General features: G+C 43.0%; 1 protein-coding gene across 1 annotated transcript in view; it reads right to left on the bottom strand.

Moving 5' to 3' along the window:
• LOC126437942 (proclotting enzyme) overlaps positions 1-22,468 on the bottom strand; it is a 155,604-nt gene that overhangs the window by 19,339 nt on the left and 113,797 nt on the right. The window contains exon 8 of the mRNA XM_050090486.1: positions 12,663-12,829. Within this exon, the coding sequence (XP_049946443.1) occupies positions 12,663-12,829 (167 nt within the window). The remainder of the gene's footprint in view (positions 1-12,662; positions 12,830-22,468) is intronic.

The following is a 22,468-nucleotide window of genomic DNA, read 5'->3' as shown; positions in this document are numbered from 1 at the left end:
AACAACAACAACAGTGTTTCAATCTGCACGCTCATTTACCTGATCGGCTAACGTCAGTGCTAATGAAATCCGAAACGGGGTAACGTACCGAATTTTTTTTTTAGCAATTGTTTCTCAGCACAGCGTACTTTGCAACACCCTTGGAAGCTTTTCAGGTTGTTACTGATCACGTTTGTATAGTAGTATCCAAGGGGTATTTTGAGCCGCTTAACTGGGGTGGTTTTCTTTCTTCGGGCACAACAGAAATACATTAGACCTAATAGCAACAAATAGACCTGACATCTTTGAGGACGTCCGTATTGAATCTGGAATCAGCGACCATGAGGCAACTGCACCAACAATGATTATGATGTACAAAAGGCAGATAAAACAAAAATAACGACTAACATGTTCAGTAAGCTACTTAAAGAGGTAGTCTCGTCTTATCTCAAAGAAGAAATCCAGTTATTCGCCCCTGAGCAGGAGCAAGAGGAATAATTGCGTCTTAAGTTTAAAAGAAAAGTTAACCATGCACTGGACAGCTATGTATCTAGAAGAAAAGTTCGTGATTAGAAGGATCCTCCATGGTATTCAGTCACTGTAAAAACCTTCTGAAGAAACAGTGACTACTGTATAATAGGTGTAAAATAAAGCCAAGGGCTATAATAGGCGCTGAGTGAGAAACATTTTTCTCTCAAGAGGGCTATGTATGAAGCCGAATCTTATTGAAAGATTTTGTCATACGTATAGGCTGCCAGTGGCACCACAGTTAGTGTCCAGGCACTGTTGTATGACACAGGAGGTGAAACTGAAGGGAGCAAAGCAAAAGTAGAATTGCTGAATTACGTTTCAACGTATTCCTTTACAAACGAAGAGGCAGAAATACTGCGCCACCTTTCTTCCAGCGCCACTGCAAAAATGCATAAACAGGTATTACTGTCTGTAGCGTCGAAAAAAGCTAAAATCTCTAAGAAACCTGTCATATTCTATACAAAATTTGCAGCAGACTTAGCTCACCACAGATTATCACAGAAACGATCCAGATTGAGCTTTACATACGCGATCCATAAAGGAAGCAAGGAAGTTTAACGTTTAACGTCGTGTCGACAAGGACATTAGAGATGGAACAAATTCTTGAACTTAGAAAGGAAATCGAACGTGACCTTGCCAGAGGAACCTTTCCGGAATTTGTCTTAAGGAACTTAGGGAAACCACGAAAAAAAAACTGAGTTTGGATGGTCGGACGGCGATCTGAAGCGCTGTCCTCCCGAATTCGAGTCCAAAGTCTTAACTACTGCGACATTTCGCTCATTTACGATCTACGACGCAACAGAATGCGGGAAGATTAAAAATACTATAGAAAAGTGCAGACAGATATAAAAGGTTTTATGTAAGTCATGAGTCTTATCTGGAAAACTCAGGCTGTAATGCGAAAAGTAGTGCTCCAGGTTAGAGCCGAGTTGTTGTTCAATAAGCAGTTTTAATTCGTAAGGAAGTTTCTGAAGAACCTACATTCCGTTTCAGAGTAACAGATTCACTTTACATTCCTTTTCTTATTCATTAATTTTTTCTGGCGCATGGAAATAATGCTACATTACATGGAGAACCTTCAAGCTAAGTACTAGGCGTTACGTAACTCCTCCGTGACATTGGCGGCCGGTACGCTATACTGATGAGCAGAAAATAGTTGTTTGACGCAGGTCGCCGCTTGCTTATGTCTGTATAGAGACAAAAATAATTACAGCACGCCGGTGCCTAGGTTTTTTCCGAACTAATGTTCGACCAAACTTCCGAGGCAAAGTAAATGTTGACTATAGAACATGGTTCAATGAGAACTCCTAACACCTTTTTGCTTCACAATTCGTTGTAGGTACAGGTGTAACATATTGTGTGGCGAAGCCTATGGTAAGTCAAGTGACCGTTCTCTGTATCATGTCAGGCAGTGTATTTAGGGTACGTAAGTGTAGGCACAAAAAGCAACGTGTTGTTTGCCAGAACGAGTTTTACAGAGAATTGATTGAACTCGAACTCTGTATGGTCCTAAGGGTTCACAAATTCTGAGTGTGCAGAATCTCTGTGCCACGCTGTTATCACACAGAGAATCGACGCATAATCCGAAGATAGAAACACTGAAACATTGAAAGAAATATCAGATTACCGTTTGTTATTGGAATGTCACAAAACAACGACAATGCCAACACTTGATAGCTCTATCATTCCACACTTTCAGTGTTCTTCTTTCGTGATTTTAGTGTTCTTTTATGGGTAGAGAAAATAGTACCTGTAACTGAGACATTGCCATCTGATAGTCATTCAAGTGCACAAAAGGGAAATAAAATTTGGGTCAAGAAAATCATCACATTTATATTTAAATTTATAACTTGCACTGTCTTTACTTTCCCTAATTTTCCTCCTTGGAATGAATATGGCTAGCATACTGGTCTCTGGTTGCAAATGTTAATTTTCTCCATTCAGAACCTCTACTTGCCCTTCGAATTAGCTCGTCTGTTATCCTCACAGACTGAGTGCATCCCACTTCAAACCTCTACCAAGGAAAACCTTTTATGGTGTGGGAAATGGAACTCGAGTCTTTCGCACCTGTGTTAGACACTCTGACAGTTTACTTCAGAGGCTTCTTCCCTTGTTGGTCTTGTTGTAGAGGATTCCTGTTCCAGTGGGCCGACGTCCATTACGTAAATTGAAAGTGGAGGGGAGAGAAAGGAAAGGAAAGGGAAGGAACTAATGATATCAGCTATGTCAGCTGCATCGGACTTTATGCGAAATCAACGACGACAGATGAACATGCCGTGTCGAATCGGACCCGAATCCAAGATTTTCTGCTTACATGACAGTTGCGTTACCCACTGCGCCACCCGGACACAGCTTTTACTGCAAATGCGTGGACTATCCCGACACTCTCCTGGCCAACTCACATTCACACCCAGCGCCACATATCCGCAATTGCCGTCCATGTCCCAGCTAGATGCTCGCTAATTTTAGATTCCCGCTGGAGGTCGAACGTAAGTGTGCATCCGTACTGAAGGTTGGTGAATCATTACCCACCAAGGCGAATCAGTTATATGAATGGCTGGTGTCTGTTCCTTTGGACATGTCCGAAGGAACAGATGCCTCGCAGTCATATAAACATTATTATGAAAGCTATGCTATTATCAAGATTATTCGTTGTTAATGTTGTTACAGTTGTGGTTTTTCAGTCTGATGACTAATTCGATGCAGTTCTCGATGCTAGTCTGCCCTATGCAAGCGTCTCCATCTCTGAATAACTACTACAGCCTACGTCCATTGGAATCTGCTAACTGTATTCAAGCCTAAGTCTCCCTCTACATTTGTTATGTGCCGCCCTCTCTCCTCCACACTACTCACCGTTATCAAATTGACTAATCCGTGACGCTTGCGAATGTGTTCTGTAAACCGACCCCGTCTTTTAGTGAAGTTGTGTCATAGATTCTTTTTTCCCCAGTCCATTCGATACCTCCTCATTAGTTATTCGATTTACCCATCCAATATTCAGCAGTGTACTGCAGCATCACACTTCAAAAGCTTCTAGCCCCTTCTTGTCTCAACTACTCATCGTCCACGTTTCACTTCCATTAAAGACTTCCCTCTAGACGAATAACTTCAGAAAAGATTTCCTAATATTTAAATTTATATTAAATGTTAGCAAATTCCCTTTTTCGTAAAAAGCTTTTCTTACTACAGCCAATCTCCATTCCATATCCTCTCCACTTCGGCCATAGCAGTTATTTTTCTGTCCAAGTAGCTAAACTCATTTACTACTTAATTCTACCACATTCCATTACCCTTGTTTCACTTTTGTTGATGTTCATCTCATGTCCTCTTTTCAAGTCACTATCCATTCCGTTCAACTGCTCTTACACATACTTTGCCGTCCCTGACACAATTACGATAACAATGACGAACGTCAAAGATGTAATTTCTTTTCCACTTCTTTTCCAAATTCCTCCTTGGTTTCCGTTACTGCTTGCTCACTGTACAGACAGAATAATACCGGGGATATGCTACAATCCTGTCTCACGTCCTTCCCAACTACTGCTTCCCTTTCTTGTACTTCGACCGTTATTACGGCAATCTTATTTTGTCCTTTTCGTGTCCTTCGACTCTTATAACTGCACTCTGGTTTCTGTACAAGTTGTAAATAACCTTTCGCTCTCCGTATTTTATCCCTTCTATCTTCAAAATTTCAAAGCGTGTAGGCCACTCAACATTGTCAAATGTTTTCTCAAAATCTTCAGATGCTGTGAATATAAGTTTCCTTTCTCCTATGTATCTTCGAATATAACGCGTAAGTGTAAGATACCACTGCCTCGCGTGTTCCTACATTTCTTCTGGTCCCAAAATCTGCTTCTCTAAGTTATTCCATTCTTCTGCTGGTTTTATCATGGATGGCGCTCTCAAGGAACTGAACAATTCCGAGGAAGTGTTGTCTACTTCAGGGGCCTTGTTTCCACCAAGGTCTTTAAGTGCTCTGTAAAATTTTTCTTCCTTCTCATTCTCACCTACATCCTCTACTTTTATTGTAATATTGTCCTCGAGCTTGTTTCCCTTACGTAGATCTTCTATATTCTCTTTCCACTTCACAGTTTTTCCTTCTTTGCTTAGTACTGTCTTGCCATCTCTCCTCTGTATAAAACTACTTCTCTTTTCTCCAAAGGTATCTTTATGTTTTATGCTGCCATCTACCTTATCCAAGTCACGAATATTTCTACAACCTTGCATTTGTCCTGTATCCATTCATCCTTCACCATTTTGCATTTTTTGTCAGTCTCATTTTTAAACGTCCGTCTTTTCTTTCACCTGATTCATTTACTGCATTTTTGCACATTTCTTCGTTCCATCAATGAAATTCAGTATCTTCTGTGTTTCATAAGAATTTCTATCAGGTGTTGTCTTTCTATGTACATGGTCCTCTGCTGACTTCTCTATTTAATCTCTCAAAATTATCCATTCCCTTCTATCGTATTTCTTTCCCCTCTAACCGTCAATCATTCCCTAATGCTGCCTCTCAAACTCTTAACAGCACATATTACACCTGTTAACAGCACAAATAAAATCTAGTTGAACTGGAAGTGACGATAATCAGTGTTAAGAATCTGTAGATACCTGTGGGCACCCTGTCTGGAGTACTTCCCATGGAGGTGTGCGCAGGAGGGTTCGCACAACAAAGAGGAAAATCATTTGGTCCTGTGTATGATAAGCTCAGGGATGCAAATCTTCATTGGTCTCTTTCAGTCATATGAGGACACTTCTGGTAGTGTAGCAAGGCACATATCCATCGTTACTATGCAGGACATCCTGTGGAAGGAACATGATGGTTGGGTCGTAAGCAAATAGGCCAATAGTGCCGTCTACACGGTGTAATGGCACTAGAGCAGCCAGAAAGTGTGTCGTTTCTTTGTCATCAGACAAATTCAAGTCTTTTCCTTTGATGTGTTATGTACCAGGATTTGGTGCATACAGATGAAACAACAATCAAGTAGACCGGAAGTAATAACACGTTTATTCAGAGTACAGTTATAGGAAGAAATAACAATACCAAGCAAATGTATAGTGTATGTGGGTTATAGGAAAGAGATAACACTATCTTTCAACTCAGTGAGAAGGTTCGTGATGAAGTCCTAGAACAGTGAGGTGTAGCACGAGGCCTAGGTCTGTAAACCAGTGTCTGCCGAGAAAAGGACTCGTCAGATCGGCGGAGGTCGCCGCTGGTCGGCTGTTACTCTCAATGAGGAACCACTGAGCGGTCGGCGCAATTTCCCAGCGTAATTCCCAACTATGATTGGGTTCTCGGACGCCGTGCGCCAGCCTGAGCATTGCTGAGGCGGAGGTATACAAAGCGGACTGTTCTCTGGTACGTGACTCGCGGAGGGAAATAGTTCCGCTGGCTGTGCCTCCTGCCATCGACTTTAACGCCACCAGACGTCGAGACTAGCGCCTGCAGTGACCGCGTCCTGAGTTCCCGGCGATAACAAACCGCGTTGTTATTTTTGTCTTTGTTCTGTCTTGTCACCCGCAACTGTTGCAGACACCTGTGCACATAGCGGATGACGCCTGAAGATAGGCCACCGAGGAACACAGGTGTACATATGGTTCCAATCCGGTCAGGGTGTAATTGCAGAACCTTTCTACCTTGGGAACAACATGGCGAAGCCATCTTGCTAGTAGCCAAAGATCCCGCACGATGTACCGTCGCCATCAGACTGATTCTAACCCCAATTTTCAGAAGAGTTCGTTGATGAAAAGTGTAGACACGATCATCGGTACCTCCCTGCTTGTACGAAAAGTTATCTAAGAAAGATGTGAGCCACGGCGACTTTAATTTAGGCGGCATGGCATTCCGCTGGCGCCACTAACTACTTGGGTTGCCGATATCGGTATGATCATATGTCGCGAGCTAAGGTCTTTGGTCGAGTCGTGTGGTGGTGTATTGGGGGGCCCTGGAACAGTCAGTTGGCTGGAGGCCAAGTAGCTGGCAAGTTGATAGAATTGGAAGGAAAATCAGCATTGGCCGTATTTTGTTGTTTCATTGTCAGCAAAATCGATTTAAGTGACAGAAAATCGATTTTTCTGACAATAAAACAACAAAATACGGCCAATGCTGATTTTCCTTCCAATTCTATCCACTATTTGGTCGTGGTGCACACAACACGCCATGGAGTCGCCAGTCAATAAGCTGGCAAGTTGTTGCTTTTGGGGGCCTCCGCCTGTCCGGTACGCCTGGCCGGTATGGACCTCGAGAAGCAACGAGTGGTTAAATCGGTCGGGGCAAGCCTTGCTGGCTAGCTTAAGGATTGATAGCGGCGAGTTTCGGGAAGAGCAGCCGATGTCGCGAGCAACCTTGTCGGCAAGTTCCTGGCCTACTCTGCAACCTTAAATTTTACGGCAGCTCGAATACTGCCTGTACATACTGGAGGCGATAACACCCCGGCTTGGGGTCCTGCAAGTCACGGCTCCTTCACATCTGAGTGAAGTTAAGCGTTGTTTTCTTATTTTTTGGGTCTTTGATAGTGCAAGCCACGTCTGTGTTAATGTGAAACTGGACCTGGTATGATAACGCACCTCCGAGAGACTGTTTGTATCATCATTGGTCAGTGTAACTGATCGCAATTTGTTTTTCCAGGCCATATTCCGTGCAAGTGTACCAATATTCTCTGTTACAAATTGAAGCGGCGAAATTAAATTTGTAGCATAATCTTTGTCGGAGGCAAAGCACCCACTGTAGATGAGTATGTCTTAACCCTCGTATCAGCAGGTGCTCATATTTCGTCTTATAACTTACAAGTAATTTTGAGTAGTGTTAAGCTTATAATTTGTAAGTGTAGTCGCTTTCGTGATGAATTGACATTTCCTACATCTAAGGTATTCTCGTCTGTAGGCTTATTTGCGCCGATTTCTGTTCCCGCCTGACGTGTGTTGTAGCTTTAGCCGCGGATGAAGCGTTCCTGTTCCCTGGGTCCAGAGCACTTCCGTCGTCGCACGACGTCTCTGTTGGCCGCGTCGTGGTGGCTAAGGTTAAGTAAAATTGATCGTTTGATGTGTGCGTCGTTAGAGTGTCGCCGATTAATCGGAACCCATTAGTCTTTCCTGTTTGGTGAAATCAGCGAGCTCATGACGTTTAAAGCGCGTTCTGCGAGCCCGAAGTTACTCCTTGCTATACCTGCTCTTTAACTGCTCGTTTAAATCTTGACCCATTGTTGCTACTTATAGAGCACATTAAGTTTGAAGGCCTTTCACTTATCAATGTGAGCTGTTGAACCTTTCCTATGATCCACAGTCATTTGCTAACTCCACTCATTGAATTGTGAGACTTGCCTGCTTCTTCCTTGTTGGCTGTGATAGCCGTCTGCTGCAGTTCTCAGCTTATCTTGTATTTTGGGCAATTGTATATTTATTAAAGGTCTTTGCCACCGTTCTGCTGGTGTGTACCAGTTGGGAGTCGCATTTAAATTGTATGCCATCCCAGCTTTGACTTATTTTGGGGGATTGTGTATTTTATGGCTTAAGGCATTTTTATTAAGGGTTGTACGTTGTTAAGGCCTTTCCAAGAGCCACAGTCAGTGGCGTGACCTGCAACCCTTTCTGCAGATGCGCAAAACTATAGACCTATATCTCTGACGTCGATCTGTTGTAGAATTTTAGAACATGTTTTTTACTCAAGTATCATGTCGTTTTTGGAAACCCAGAACCTACTATGTAGGAATCAACATGGATTCCGGAAACAGCGATCGTGTGAGACCCAACTCGCTTTATTTGTTCATGAGACCCAGAAAATATTAGATACAGGCTCCCAGGTAGATGCTATTTTTCTTCACTTCCGGAAGGCGTTCGATACAGTTCCGCACTGTCGCCTGATAAACAAAGTAAGAGCCTACGGAACATCAGACCAGCTGTGTGGCTGGATTGAAGAGTTTTTAGCAAACAGAACACAGCATGTTGTTATCAATGGAGAGACGTCTACAGACGTTACAGTAACCACTGCCGTGCCACAGGGGAGAGTTATGGGACCATTGCTTTTCACAATATATATAAATGACCTAGTAGATAGTGTCGGAAGTTCCATGCGGATTTTCGCGGATGATGCTGCAGTATACAGAGAAGTTGCAGCATTAGAAAATTGTAGCGAAATGCAGGAAGATCTGCAGCGGATAGGCACTTGGTGCAGGGAGTGGCAACTGTCCCTTAACATAGACAAATGTAATGTATTGCGAATACATAGAAAGAAGGATCCTTTATTATATGATTATATGATAGCGGAACAAACACTGGTAGCAGTTACTTCTGTAAAATATCTGGGAGTATGCGTGCGGAACGATTTGAAGTGGAATGATCATATAAAATTTATTGTTGGTAAGGCGGGTGCCAGGTTGAGATTCATTGGGAGAGTCCTTACAAAATGTAGTCCATCAACAAAGGAGGTGGCTTACAAAACACTCGTTCGACCTATACTTCAGTATTGTTCATCAGTGTGGGATCCGTACCAGATCGTTTTGACGGAGGAGATAGAGAAGATCCAAAGAAGAGCGGCGCGTTTCGTCACAGGGTTATTTGGTAAGCGTGATAGCGTTACGGAGATGTTTAATAAACTCAAGTGGCAGACTCTGCAAGAGAGGCGCTCTGCATGGCGGAGTAGATTGCTCGCCAGGTTTCGAGAGGGTGCGTTTCTGGATGAGGTATCGAATATATTGCTTCCCCCTACTTATACCTCCCGAGGAGATCACGAATGTAAAATTAGAGAGATTCGAGCGCGCACGGAGGCTTTCAGACAGTCGTTCTTCCCGCGAACCATACGCGACTGGAACAGGAAAGGGAGGTAATGACAGTGGCACGTAAAGTGCCCTCCGCCACACACCGTTGGGTGGCTTGCGGAGTATAAATGTAGATGTAGATGTAGCTGTAGATGGGCGTTGTCCAGTTTTGTAACGTGTTATCCATGCTTGGAAACTGTTAGTACCTTTAGTACCTGTCAGTGTAATTCATTCTGCTGATAAAATTGCTTGTTGAACCCGCTTGCAGCGACACCTAACTGGCGTGACTTCCTTCTTGTACCTGGGAAGTGTGTGCCCTTGGTTTGAAGCCCTGCCGTTAATGGTACAAATTGTTAAAGTTGTTATTAATGGATTGAGCCTGTTCAAGTTTTTAAAATGATTGTGAGCGTTGTTATTCTTTTAACAAGGTTTTTGAAATTGTAATAATAATGTTTTTAAGCAATAAAGCGTATTCCATGAAACATCAAATAACGAAATATGCAGGTCCACCTTCCAGGTGGTTGTGAGGTATCAAGTGTCGGCATGCCCATTATTCATGTCTAATAGCCTTGGTAATTTTCAGTAGCGTTATCTAAAATGTGTCTTCAGTCTTCTCAAAATATTTTTTTGGCACTGATTAATATTAACGTTTCGTAATCTACGTAGTTTTGCAAGTAGTCTCCCTCCCTCTCCCCCCCCCCCCCTCCATAGTCATTCTCCAAGCCTGCCGGCCTAGGATCATAGACATTTTTGCGATCAGGAGGAAACACTTGCTTCAGCCATGTAAGGAGTGAGCGAATTTGATAGATTCAGAAACGTAGCACCAGTACTGTTACAGGGTTTATATATTTTGCAATCGCGATTTCAGTATTTTTGCCTTTCTTAGGTGATAACCTTCCATGAGGGACATGAATACGTATCCTTTAATGTTTTTCACGTTGTTTTGGTATCCAACGATATTCACATAGTCCACTTCACCTGTTTAAGGAAAAAAGGAGATTCATCGCCTGTAGAAAGATGTGACACTCCTTATAATAGTTCCTTCCGAATTAACTGTGAGGTCTGCACCATTTTTTGCGTATGCCGTGTATGACATGTAACTACTGCATAGACGCAAAATAGTGCAGCATTCACGTTTAATTCGGTAGGAATTATTATAAAGAGTATCACAATCTCCTTTTAAACAGACGACGATAAATTTTGTAAAATACATGAGCATGATCGGATGTGAGGATGATGTTCTTTTCACAGTAAACAATGTGTTATTCTACACTTCATGGGTTATTTCAGAAGAGCACACATGCCGTAATCGCAAATGTGAAATAAATCGAGAAAGAGTACTGTAAGATATATTACAATCGATATGGTATACAGTAGTAAATCATACTCATTACGCATTGTTGGTTCTCTGTAACTTACGGATCTGAGCGCACCTTTTTTCAGCAGGGACATTGCTTCCTGTTTTAAGCTGAACAATGTGGTCATGTGCTATTGGTGTCACACGCGGAACGGTTACGTCCAATTGAACAGTTTGTTAATCTGATGAAATATGAGTTTGGAAGTAGAGCAACAGTGAGTAATTATTTGGTTTATTCGCGGAGGATGCGAGTAATTACACCTGAAATCATGGGATCAGTCAGTAGCGGCCATTTGTAAGATGTATTATTACTTGAATAGTTTTTAAGGCACCGTGAACTGTCGCAGCGCGCAAATATATTTGGAAAACCAGTACAACAATGGCAAATTTCACTCAGGAAATGGAATAAATTTAACTGTTAATAGGGACGTTGTTGGGTCCAGGCATTGTTAGGCAGTGTGTGACTCATCAAATCAATAAACGAAGTACGAGAGCTATTCGGAAAGTAAGGTCCGATTGGTCGCAAAATGGAAACTACTGCGAAAGTCAAAAATGTTTTATTTGAAACAATTAGCTGCACCTTACAGTTCACTGTAGCCGCTACGACCTATATATTTGTGAGAGTGCTGTACCATCTTCCCAATACCCTCGCCACAGAAGGCAGCCTCCTGTGTTTTCCGCCAATTCAGTATCCTGGTCTATAGCTCGTTGCCTGTGCGAAAATGTTATCTTAATGTTATCAGCGGTTCATGTGAGCAGAGATGAAACTCAAGGGGAGCTAATTAAATGCTGTATTGTGAGTGATGAAACACCTTCCATCGGAAACGCTGCAGGAGCATGTTTAGTGTCCCTGTTGTGTGCGGCCGAGAACTGTCATGAAGAATGAAACGTGTGACAATTATGATACGTGGCTGTATGACATCAGGCAAAACCTTTCACCAGACCCTCATACTTGGCGGGAGACTGTTGTTCTAGGCATCTTTACGTGCTCCCTGTGTGATCAGAACTGAAAAGAGCGAAGCTACCCGATCGACAGGCATACCAGAGACACTGCCCAACACATCTGTGCAAAGCTTCATCAGATTTTCACTGTGCTTTCCATTTTGCTCCCAATCGGACCTTATTTTCCACACAGCCCTCGTAAAATGGTTTGCACTGTTATCCTTTGACAGCAAAATTTTTGGACTTAAATGTCGTAACTTAAATATTCGTACAGTAACGAGACTTTTTTTTTAAGCAGCATGGTCAGATTTGGCAACGAAGCTTGAAGTCTCAGTTAACTATCCAACTATCCCTTACTCATGCCCGATCGCCGCAAACTAAACTCTTGCAGTGAAAGTTGAGCAATATGTTACAGTACAGACATATCATGTTGTCGTTTCTGTAATACTGTAGCACTGTGGACGCAATTAAACAAGAAATAATACGTAAATCAGTCCACTACTCTCATTGTGTACCTTGTTTCCTCTTCTTCCTTTTTTTGTCTAACAACCACATAAAGTGTGCATACTGCATAAGTTTTCAGCCATACTTAATAGTTTTCATTCTTGTGCTATTTTAGATCTAGCCCATTAAAGACCAATATTATTTTCAGCCAAGCCGCAGAAAGGCATTCGGTAACTTCGGCGGGTTAGCACTAGCAAGGATTTTGCCACTGCACAGTGTAACAGTTTACCAGTTCGAACGAAATATGCATAGTACTATTACTTTTAAAACCAGCATAAACAAAATTAATCATCAGCTAAAGTGACTGTTGTCTGCCGTAATTGTGCAGCAGGTAGCAAGATAAGAGAAAAGAGTCCCTGGTATCAGGGCCATGTATCCCAAACAGAGTTTTCTTTTTCTTCCCCTTGTGTAGCTTCTTTGGCAGTGCATATCCTATGACACAGTCCGTGAACCATTCGCTGTAGTCCTCGTATCAAGCAGCAGATCGTGATAACATAAATGGACGGTGTGGAGAAGACTAGGTGGGCACGTTTTCAGTGTACAGTACAGCGGCTACTGGCTAGCAGGTTGTAGAGTGGGTGAGTAGGCGGCGGTACCGTAGTGGGTGCTGCCCCAGCCGACGACGGTGGGCCGCGTCCCGACGAAGGGCTCGTCGCGCAGCTCGTTGTCCGGCAGGCAGATGGGGATGGAGTAGCGAGAGCGACGCACCGGCCGCTCCAGCTCCAGGAGCGCGATGTCGTGGTAGTAGCCCACGCGGTTGAACCTGGAAAACGGCCAGACGTCATCTCAACGTGCTCTCTTCTGCGTTCTTATCAGCCAACACTCCACTGGCGGCTAACTGTCTCTTTTGCGTAACGTTTGAGATTATTATTGACATCAGCAACATCGTCATGACACTTTTCTACATTTCTACCGCATTTTTTACACAAATACATTGGAAAACTTAGTAGTAAAACAGGTGTACTGTCTTTTCAATAGCATTTTTAATACGCCAATGTACCTTTTGAAGTCACAGCTTTATCACCAGCGCTTCAGTCTTACGTAATTGGTTTCAACATATCAAACTGTGTATCTGACAAGAGTGGAGAACCTTATTATTTTTCTGTAGAATATGAGAGTAAAATTTTTTTTAAAGATTAAGTTGCGTTGTATTACATATAAGTTACTTATTTTCTTTGTGCTATTGAAATATCCGTGCAGTTTGTGAATTTTGTGCATTTATCAATATTCCTTTGTGTTCTACAGACTGTCCCAGGGAGAATTGTCAATAATGAGGGACATAACAGAAAAGCTCATTTGAAGCAAAGACCAAGAGATTTAGTATATTGCGCGAAACAGATATTTTTTTCATGTTCCCGTTTTTCATCTGGACATGTAGTTCAACGACCAGTGCAATAACAGAAACATTTCGTTGAAATGGTGCAAAGTAATCCTATTACCAGCACACGGTGACCTTTTGTACGTATCAGTGTACCACGAACACGTGCATGGCAAACATTACATGCGGTAAACTTTTTAACTCATAATGTATAGAACTCATGTTGTAATATTTACTAACTATTGTGCTGTAAACATGTGTAAAGCCGACAATGTTCGCCGGCCGCTGTGGCCTAGCGGTTCTAGGGGCTTCAGTCTGGGACCGCGCGACCGTTACGGTCGCAGGTTCGAATCCTGCCTCGGGCATCGATGTGTGTGATGTCCTTAGGTTAGTTAGGTTTAAGTAGTTCTAAGTTCTAGTGGACTGATGACCTCTGATGTTAAGTCCCATAGTGCTCGGAGCCGTTTGAACCATTTTGAACCGACAATGTTCTGAATAACACAGAAAATAAATAACTATTTATATGAAATGTGATGTATCTCGGAAACCATTCGGACTAGAGCACATGTCCATATGAAGATTTTTTCGTCATATGCTCGTTCTTGTCATATCCCTGAATATTGATCATTCCTCCTGGATCACCCTGCGAAATACTTCGTCAAGTACCGCAAGGTTTAATATTGCAGAATGCTAAGAGTGAACGAGCCAGTATCAGTGCGATTACACCTTGAAAGAGGACACAAAGCATCAGTTTCAGTAAGTCTACAGTAGCTCCACCTGTCAACCAGAAGGATATCAGTTGGTGGTTACTGAAGGGAGCGATAAACGCAGTAAGCCATGGAGTGACCAGCCCTGATGAATAACATATGGCATAATGACAAGATGTGACCTAATCTGAAACTTGAAAATGTTGCTTCTCGATTAAAGCGTTGCGGAGTCAAACTGGATTACAGACAAGTGGACCAACTGTCGTACAGTCTGACGAGAGGACACGGCATTGACGCTCAACTGAACGCCGGGTCGAAAGTATCGAAAAAGGGCGGAAATAGTGCAAGCTGGTGATTCGGAAACAACCGCCCATTGTGAGGGAAACGTAAAAGGAAAAGCTGCGATACTCCATGGAAGCACTGCCGTTAAAAACTGACGTGACAACTAACAGATACTCCCCCATCCATATGTTGCAACTTTACCTAACAACAGATAAAGAAATGAAAGAATACATGGTGTTCACTTCACTAGAAACACGGGCCGCTAGTATCCCAACTGTTGTCTACAGAGCTCGAACAACTAACTCATTAATTAAGTGACTTCCGCCCCCGGTAGCTGAGTGGTCAGCGTGACAGAATGTCAATCGTAAGGGCCTGGGTTCGATTCCCGGCTGGGTCGGAGATTTTCTCCACTCAGGAACTGGGTGTAGTGTTGTCCTAATCATCATCATTTCATCCCATCGATGCGCAAGTCGCCGAAGTGGCGTCAAATTGATAGATTTGAACCCGGCGAACGGTCTACCGGCGGGAGGCCCTTGTCACACGACATTTAATTTAATTTAGTGACAGGGGTATCTTGCATCAGACAAAATTCATTATTGTCTACATCAACAGTAAGAGGGTTGCAAAGATCACATGCACAAGAAATCATGAAACTCACAAAATAGAAGAAGTAAGAAAATAAACTGAGCGGACACTATGAGATATTACCGTTGTGCACAGAAAGCTACTCAGGTATAAGGGAACGTTCACTATATAAGTTACATATACATAAACTATCACGTCAAAGTACACTACGCAATGTCGCACGCAGGAAAATATTATTGTTATCTAGCGCACTTTGCCGCCCTCCAGTACAGCCCTATGACAACTTATAAACACGAAAAATGGCAGCCATTAATTGGCTTGACATAAAATCAGCGTGGAAAATAATGGCAATCTTTGGTGAATCTACGACAAATCCAACACTAAAAGATAATTTAATATTAATGGTTTGGAGGAAGATATGTAATTCCTCAGAGACAGCCGTAAGAAAGTGAGGATCCGCTCGAATCCCAGTTACGGCAATCTTTGGTTAGTGTGTTAATTTGCTTACTCTGTAGAAAATACGAATTTAATATAACAATCATTTCACGATTCCGTGATTTACAAAGACCTGCAACTTTCATTATCATCATCATTCTACAAGGGATGGAAAATGGGTAATAAGTCTCTCATTTTCGGCCACCTCCTCCAAAGCAGCTAGGGAAGTCAATTAATGAGTTAGTTGTTCGAGCTCTGTAGACAACAGTTGGGATACTAGCGGCCCGTGTTTCTAGTGAAGTGAACACCATGTATTCTTTCATTTCTTTATCTGTTGTTAGGTAAAGTTGCAACATATAGATGGAGGAGTATCTGTTAGTTGTCACGTGCAGTGAGATCATCGCTGGTTCATGGTATGGAGTCATGGTCTGCTTCGTGTTTCAACGGTTTTGAATATGTTTTACGATGAGGGCATTTGTGAAGATAAATCTAGTTCTATTCTGCAAACTACTCCTTCGCCATCGTTGATATATGTATAGGATACTGGTCCTGCTAAAAACAGATTAAAACCGCGGGTTATAGTTCCTGCACTAAATGGGACCATAAGAGGACTGTTTTTCTTTCAATCTCTGATCGGTCGTGAAATGAAAACCCCAGTCAAAGTCAAAAATGTTTTATTTGCAACATTTAGCTAGACATTCCACCTAATTCTCTGCACAGTCGCCGCTCTGACATAGACGTTTGTCGTAGCGTTGTACCAACTTCCCCATACCCACGGACCGAGCGAGGTGGCACAGTGGCTAGGACACTGGACTCGCATTCGGGAGGACGACGGTTCAATCCCGCGTCCGGCCATCCTGATTTAAGTTTTCCGCGATGTCCCTAAATCGCTCCAGGCAAATGCTGGTATGGTTCCTTTGGAAGGGCACTGCCGACTTCCTTCCCCGTCCTTTCCTGGATACAGGCTCCCAGGTAGATGCTATTTTCCTTGACTTCCGGAAGGCGTTCGATACAGTTGCGCACTGTCGCCTGATAAACAAAGTAAGAGCCTACGGAATATCAGACCAGCTCAGTGGCTGGATTGAAGAGTGCTTAGCAAACAGATGACAGTATGTTGTTCTCAATGGAGAGACGTCTACAGACGTTAAAGTAACCTCTGGCGTGCCACATGGATGTGTTATGGGACCATTGCTATTCACAATATATATAAATGACCTAGTAGTTAGTGTCGGAAGTTCAATGCGGCTTTTCGCGGATGATGCTGCAGTATACAGAGAAGTTGCAGCATTAGAAAATTTTAGCGAAATGCAGGAAGATCTGCAGCGGATAGGCACTTGGTGCAGGGAGTGGCAACTGACCCTTAACATAGATAAATGCAACGTATTGCGAATACATAGAAAGAAGGATCCTTTATTGTATGATTATATCATAGCGGAACAAACACTAGTAGCAGTTACTTCTGTAAAATATCTGGGAGTATGCGTGCGGAACGATTTGAAGTGGAATGATCATATAAAAGTAATTGTTGGTAAGGCGGGTGCCAGGTTGAGATTCATTGGGAGAGTCCTTAGAAAATAAAGTCCATCAACAAAGGAGGTGGCTTACAAAACACTCGTTCGACCTATACTTGAGTATTGCTCATCAGTGTGGGATCCGTAACAGATTGGATTGACGGAGGAGATAGAGAAGATCCAAAGAAGAGCGGCGCGTTTCGTCACAGGGTTATTTGGTAAGCGTGATAGCGTTACGAAGATGTTTAGCGAACTCCAGTGGCAGACTCTGGAAGAGAGGCGCTCTGCATGGCGGTGTAGCTTGCTGTCCAGGTTTCGAGAGGGTGCGTTTCTGGATGAGGTATCGAATATATTGCTTCCCCGTACGTATACCTCCCGAGGAGATCACGAATGTAAAATTAGAGAGATTCGAGCGCGCACGGAGGCTTTCCGGCAGTCGTTCTTCCCGCGAACCATACGCGACTGGAACAGGAAATGGAGGTAATCACAGTGGCACGTAACGTGCCCCCCGCCACACACCATTGGGTGGCTTGCGAAGTCTAAATGTAGATGTTGATGTAGATATAGATGACACCGATGACCTCGCTGTCTGGTCTCCTCCCCCCAAACAACCCAACCCAACTCCAACCATACCCACGCCATAGAACGCAGCCGCCTGCGCTTTCCGCTACTTCTTTAGACCGATCTGCGACTCGTTGTTTGTGCCAGAATGCTGCCCCCATAGGCAGCAGTTCGTCTGAGCAAAGAGATGAAAATCAGAAGGAGTCATGTCCGAGATGTATGCTGCGAGGTCAAACACTTCCCATGAAAACGTTGCAAGAGAGTCGTTGTTAAAGCTGCTGTGTGTTCCTGCAATACCGCCGCAGTTTGCAGTCACGAATGATAGTTACGTTATTTGGAATTAATGGAATCAGGCGAAAACCCTCACCGAATGACAGCACCCGCTTCACACTTGGCGGAGGCCTCTTTTTTTTTTTTTAAGACATCTTTATTAGTTCACTGTGTGCTTGTGACTGAAAAGTGCGAAGTAACGCAACCGACGTGCACTCTGGGGACACTGTGCAACACATCGGCGCAAAGCTTCATCAGATTTCACTGTCGTTTTAATTTCGTAACCGATCGTAGTTTTCAATATAAAATAGCCCTCGTAATATTACTCATAGCATGAATATACTGACCGTTAGAAAAACGACCATCTTTGTTGAAATTTAGAGAATTCAGTTGTTCCTTAACGCCACTTATGTAATATCCATATCAGTCAGTTTTTCAGTGAAACGAGAATTATGCTAGGGCAATACTCCTGTATTTTTCTTTGTAAAGTTGCATTTTAAAACGTAGCCCATCGTTTCTGCCTTTGCTTTGATACCATCAATTTCATTTCCTGTGTCATCTATAAGTGCCTGTACACTATCTCTGGTGCCAAGAAGAGCCTTTACATATGATCATAATTTCTTTGGTTTTTTTGGGACGTCTTTCGATAAGATCTGCTACCTTCTTGACACAAATGCGTTTCAGCAATCATTTATGTATCTATTTCTCAACACTTTGTTTTATACGTCTTGCACAATAGTCGCTTTTTCTTTATGTAGACTCTACACACAGGAAGGCCTCTCTCATCATGAACTGTTCTGCTACGTACACATGTATTCGGTGCTTTGTTAATTATTCTACTAAAATTCAGCCACGTTTCCTCTTCCGGCTTCTTTCCCAAGCTCAGTGTTGAGCAACATCCGTACTATCGAACTGTGATTTTGTCTAAAATTTTGGTTATCGATATTAGCCATCCCCGCACTCAGTTATGTCGTATTACGTCCCGTCCCCCTACGCTGTCAAACTCCCTTTATCTATAAAACCAATGACGATGGTACCTTATAGCATGTTGACAAGGAGACATAGCTTATGAATAAAGTGGCTGGAATCAAACCAGTGTGGTACAGTTATCTGAATTAGAATCGTGTGCTGTCATTGGGTTCTACTGAACGAATCTTTGAAGACTTAATCGTCGCTTAACGTTACTTCCACCACAAACAGGATAACTTCTAGCGTGACATGCTCTTCTGTTAGAAATTTACTCATAAATTACGTTCTGCTTCATGTGAAATGAATTACTGGTGAACTTTTCCACCAGTTCTTTTTATGCCGCAAGTTGTGTAAAATTATAGCATAGTACACTTAATGAAGTGTCTTTGCTACATAAAAGAAGACAGCTACTGTCCTTGAGATATGAATTAATCACACACACACACACACACACACACACACACACACACACACACACATATGCCTTCTCAAAAACCTTTCGAAAACACTGCAAGTGATGAAATTAGTTTGTAGTTGTCCACACAATTCCTTTTTTCTGTTTTTCAAAAAGATTTTGGTAACGAGTAGTTTAATCCACCTGGAATATGACTGCATCTGATGCAAACTGCAAAGGTGACTGAGAACAGCTTTAACGTCTGGTGCACTGGTCTGCACAAATCTGTTTATTTCATCAAAGGAATATAAATTTTTACTCTCATTTACTCTGTAATTGATTCAGTTTCAATCTTTGTTGTTTCCTGTAGCTACATTTGGCACAATTCTCTTGGAACAACAATTTTGAAAATTTATTTTTGGATAGCATGCGCCTTGAAGAATTTTTTTTTTTTCTTTCAGCCAAGTGTGTTTCGCTGAAGCTAAAGCATCAACAGCGTTTTTATTTTCTTTGTATTAAACAACACTGCTTTTAACTATTTGTACGTACAGAAACTTTCAGTTTTTAAGAAAGGTATTCACAAATTAGCAAACAGAAAATTTTTTACATGTACCTTGTTACAACACACTGTGGTTTTCTATATTTTGCGTTATACACTCCTGGAAATTGAAATAAGAACACCGTGAATTCATTGTCCCAGGAAGGGGAAACTTTATTGACACATTCCTGGGGTCAGATACATCACATGATCACATTGACAGAGCCACAGGCACATAGACACAGGCAACAGAGCATGCACAATGTCGGCACTAGTACAGTGTATATCCACCTTTCGCAGCAATGCAGGCTGCTATTCTCCCATGGAGACGATCGTAGAGATGCTGGATGTAGTCCTGTGGAACGGCTTGCCATGCCATTTCCACCTGGCGCCTCAGTTGGACCAGCGTTCGTGCTGGACGTGCAGACCGCGTGAGACGACGCTTCATCCAGCCCCAAACATGCTCAATGGGGGACAGATCCGGAGATCTTGCTGGCCAGGGTAGTTGACGTACACCTTCTAGAGCACGTTGGGTGGCACGGGATACATGCGGACGTGCATTGTCCTGTTGGAACAGCAAGTTCCCTTGCCGGTCTAGGAATGGTAGAACGATGGGTTCGATGACGGTTTGGATGTACCGTGCACTATTCAGTGTCCCCTCGACGATCACCAGTGGTGTACGGCCAGTGTAGGAGATCGCTCCCCACACCATGATGCCGGGTGTTGGCCCTGTGTGCCTCGGTCGTATGCAGTCCTGATTGTGGCGCTCACCTGCACGGTGCCAAACACGCATACGACCATCATTGGCACCAAGGCAGAAGCGACTCTCATCGCTGAAGACGACACGTCTCCATTCGTCCCTCCATTCGCGCCTGTCGCGACACCACTGGAGGCGGGCTGCACGATGTTGGGGCGTGAGCGGAAGACGGCCTAACGGTGTTCGGGACCGTAGCCCAGCTTCATGGAGACGGTTGCGAATGGTCCTCGCCGATACCCCAGGAGCAACAGTGTCCCTAATTTGCTAGGAAGTGGCGGTGCGGTCCCCTACGGCACTGCGTAGGATCCTACGGTCTTGGCGTGCATCCGTGCGTCGCTGCGGTCCGGTCCCAGGTCGACGGGCACGTGCACCTTCCGCCGACCACTGGCGACAACATCGATGTGCTGTGGAGACCTCACGCCCCACGTGTTGAGCAATTCGGCGGTACGTCCACCCGGCCTCCCGCATGCCCACTATACGCCCTCGCTCAAAGTCCGTCAACTGCACATACGGTTCACGTCCACGCTGTCGCGGCATGCTACCAGTGTTAAAGACTGCGATGGAGCTCCGTATGCCACGGCAAACTGGCTGACACTGACGGCGGCGGTGCACAAATGCTGCGCAGCTAGCGCCATTCGACGGCCAACACCGCGGTTCCTGGTGTGTCCGCTGTGCCGTGCGTGTGATCATTGCTTGTACAGCCCTCTCGCAGTGTCCGGAGCAAGTATGGTGGGTCTGACACACCGGTGTCAATGTGTTCTTTTTTTCATTTCCAGGAGTGTAGTTATTTTCTGTCACAATTCATCATCTGCAACCATAGAAAACTTAATGCAGAAAGTTATTTACATCGAAAATTTATGACTAGGAATGTTATAACTAACATTGTTTTATTCTGTGAGGAAGATCGTGTGTGTGTGTGTGTGTGTGTGTGTGTGTGTGTGTGTTTGTGTGTGTGTGTGTGTGTGTCTGTGTGTGTGTGTGTGTGCGTGTGTGTTTTCGAGTTTGAGTTGTCTGATACTTCTCTGAGGGCAGAGATACATTGGAGAGAGCTGTGTAATCGTTGATCATTTTTTTCCTTCAGCTATGGCTTTCTGTGTCTGGTAATTTTCCTCGGTTATTAGATTTTATGTGGCCGTTTCTTGTTCATGTGTATTTCTGTGGATTTTATGTGTGTTTATGTTATGTGTGCCTGTGTTTATACGTTGGTGATGATCTGTTTGTTTTTGTGTGCTAGGTGTCCCTTTCATTTATGTTTTTATTTTTTTTATTCAGTTTGTCTGTAATATTTGTGCCATATACTTTCTCCACAACTATTTGTTTGATTATCTGTATTTCATATTTGTAGTTTTCTTCATCGAACGGGTTTTATTCAGTCTGTACAACACGTTTTGGATACCAGTCTGTTTGTGGCTGATTGTGTAGTTTGCGCTATTTTACTAGTGGGGATGAGTTTCCTGAAAACAGAAAACTGATGATAGTTGTTGTGTCTTTGTCTTGTGGGGTCAAGAAAATTTAACTCTTTGTTATCTTGTGTTTTTACAGTAAATTTTGTTTTTGGATGGACTACCTTTATGCCATTGGCTAGTTGTCTGACGTGACTGGATTTTTCCATCTAAAAGGCATATGATGCCAACTACAGAGGGATGCCAATATACTATCCTGTATTGTGTAGGTCTTGCTATTGTTTCAAATATGTGACTAAAGAAGATGTATGTTAGGAGTCCACTGGCTACTGACATAATGAAACAACAAGAAAGGAAGAGTAACTCAAACCTCAGTGCATGTCTGATAAGGGAGCTAATTGCAGAAAAAATTAGATGTGTAATGAAGGAAAACAAAATTAGTATACTGTAACGAAAAATTAAAGAAAAAATACAGAAGAATAATGAATAAAATTAGCAACAATGAGGCTCTTGTCACAAAAGGAGGCAAGGGCAGCATTGTGGTAATAAAGAAACAGGAGGAATCCAAAAATAAAACCCTAAAATTTCTAGAAGACAAAGTACATAAGCTAACAAATGCTTTCATACAAAGATACCAGAAATAAACACAGATATTTTCAAATACCATCTCAT

Source organism: Schistocerca serialis, chromosome 1, assembly GCF_023864345.2.
Source record: "Schistocerca serialis cubense isolate TAMUIC-IGC-003099 chromosome 1, iqSchSeri2.2, whole genome shotgun sequence".
Classification (NCBI taxonomy): Eukaryota; Metazoa; Arthropoda; class Insecta; order Orthoptera; family Acrididae; genus Schistocerca; species Schistocerca serialis.
This window is presented reverse-complemented; position numbering and strand designations above follow the sequence as displayed.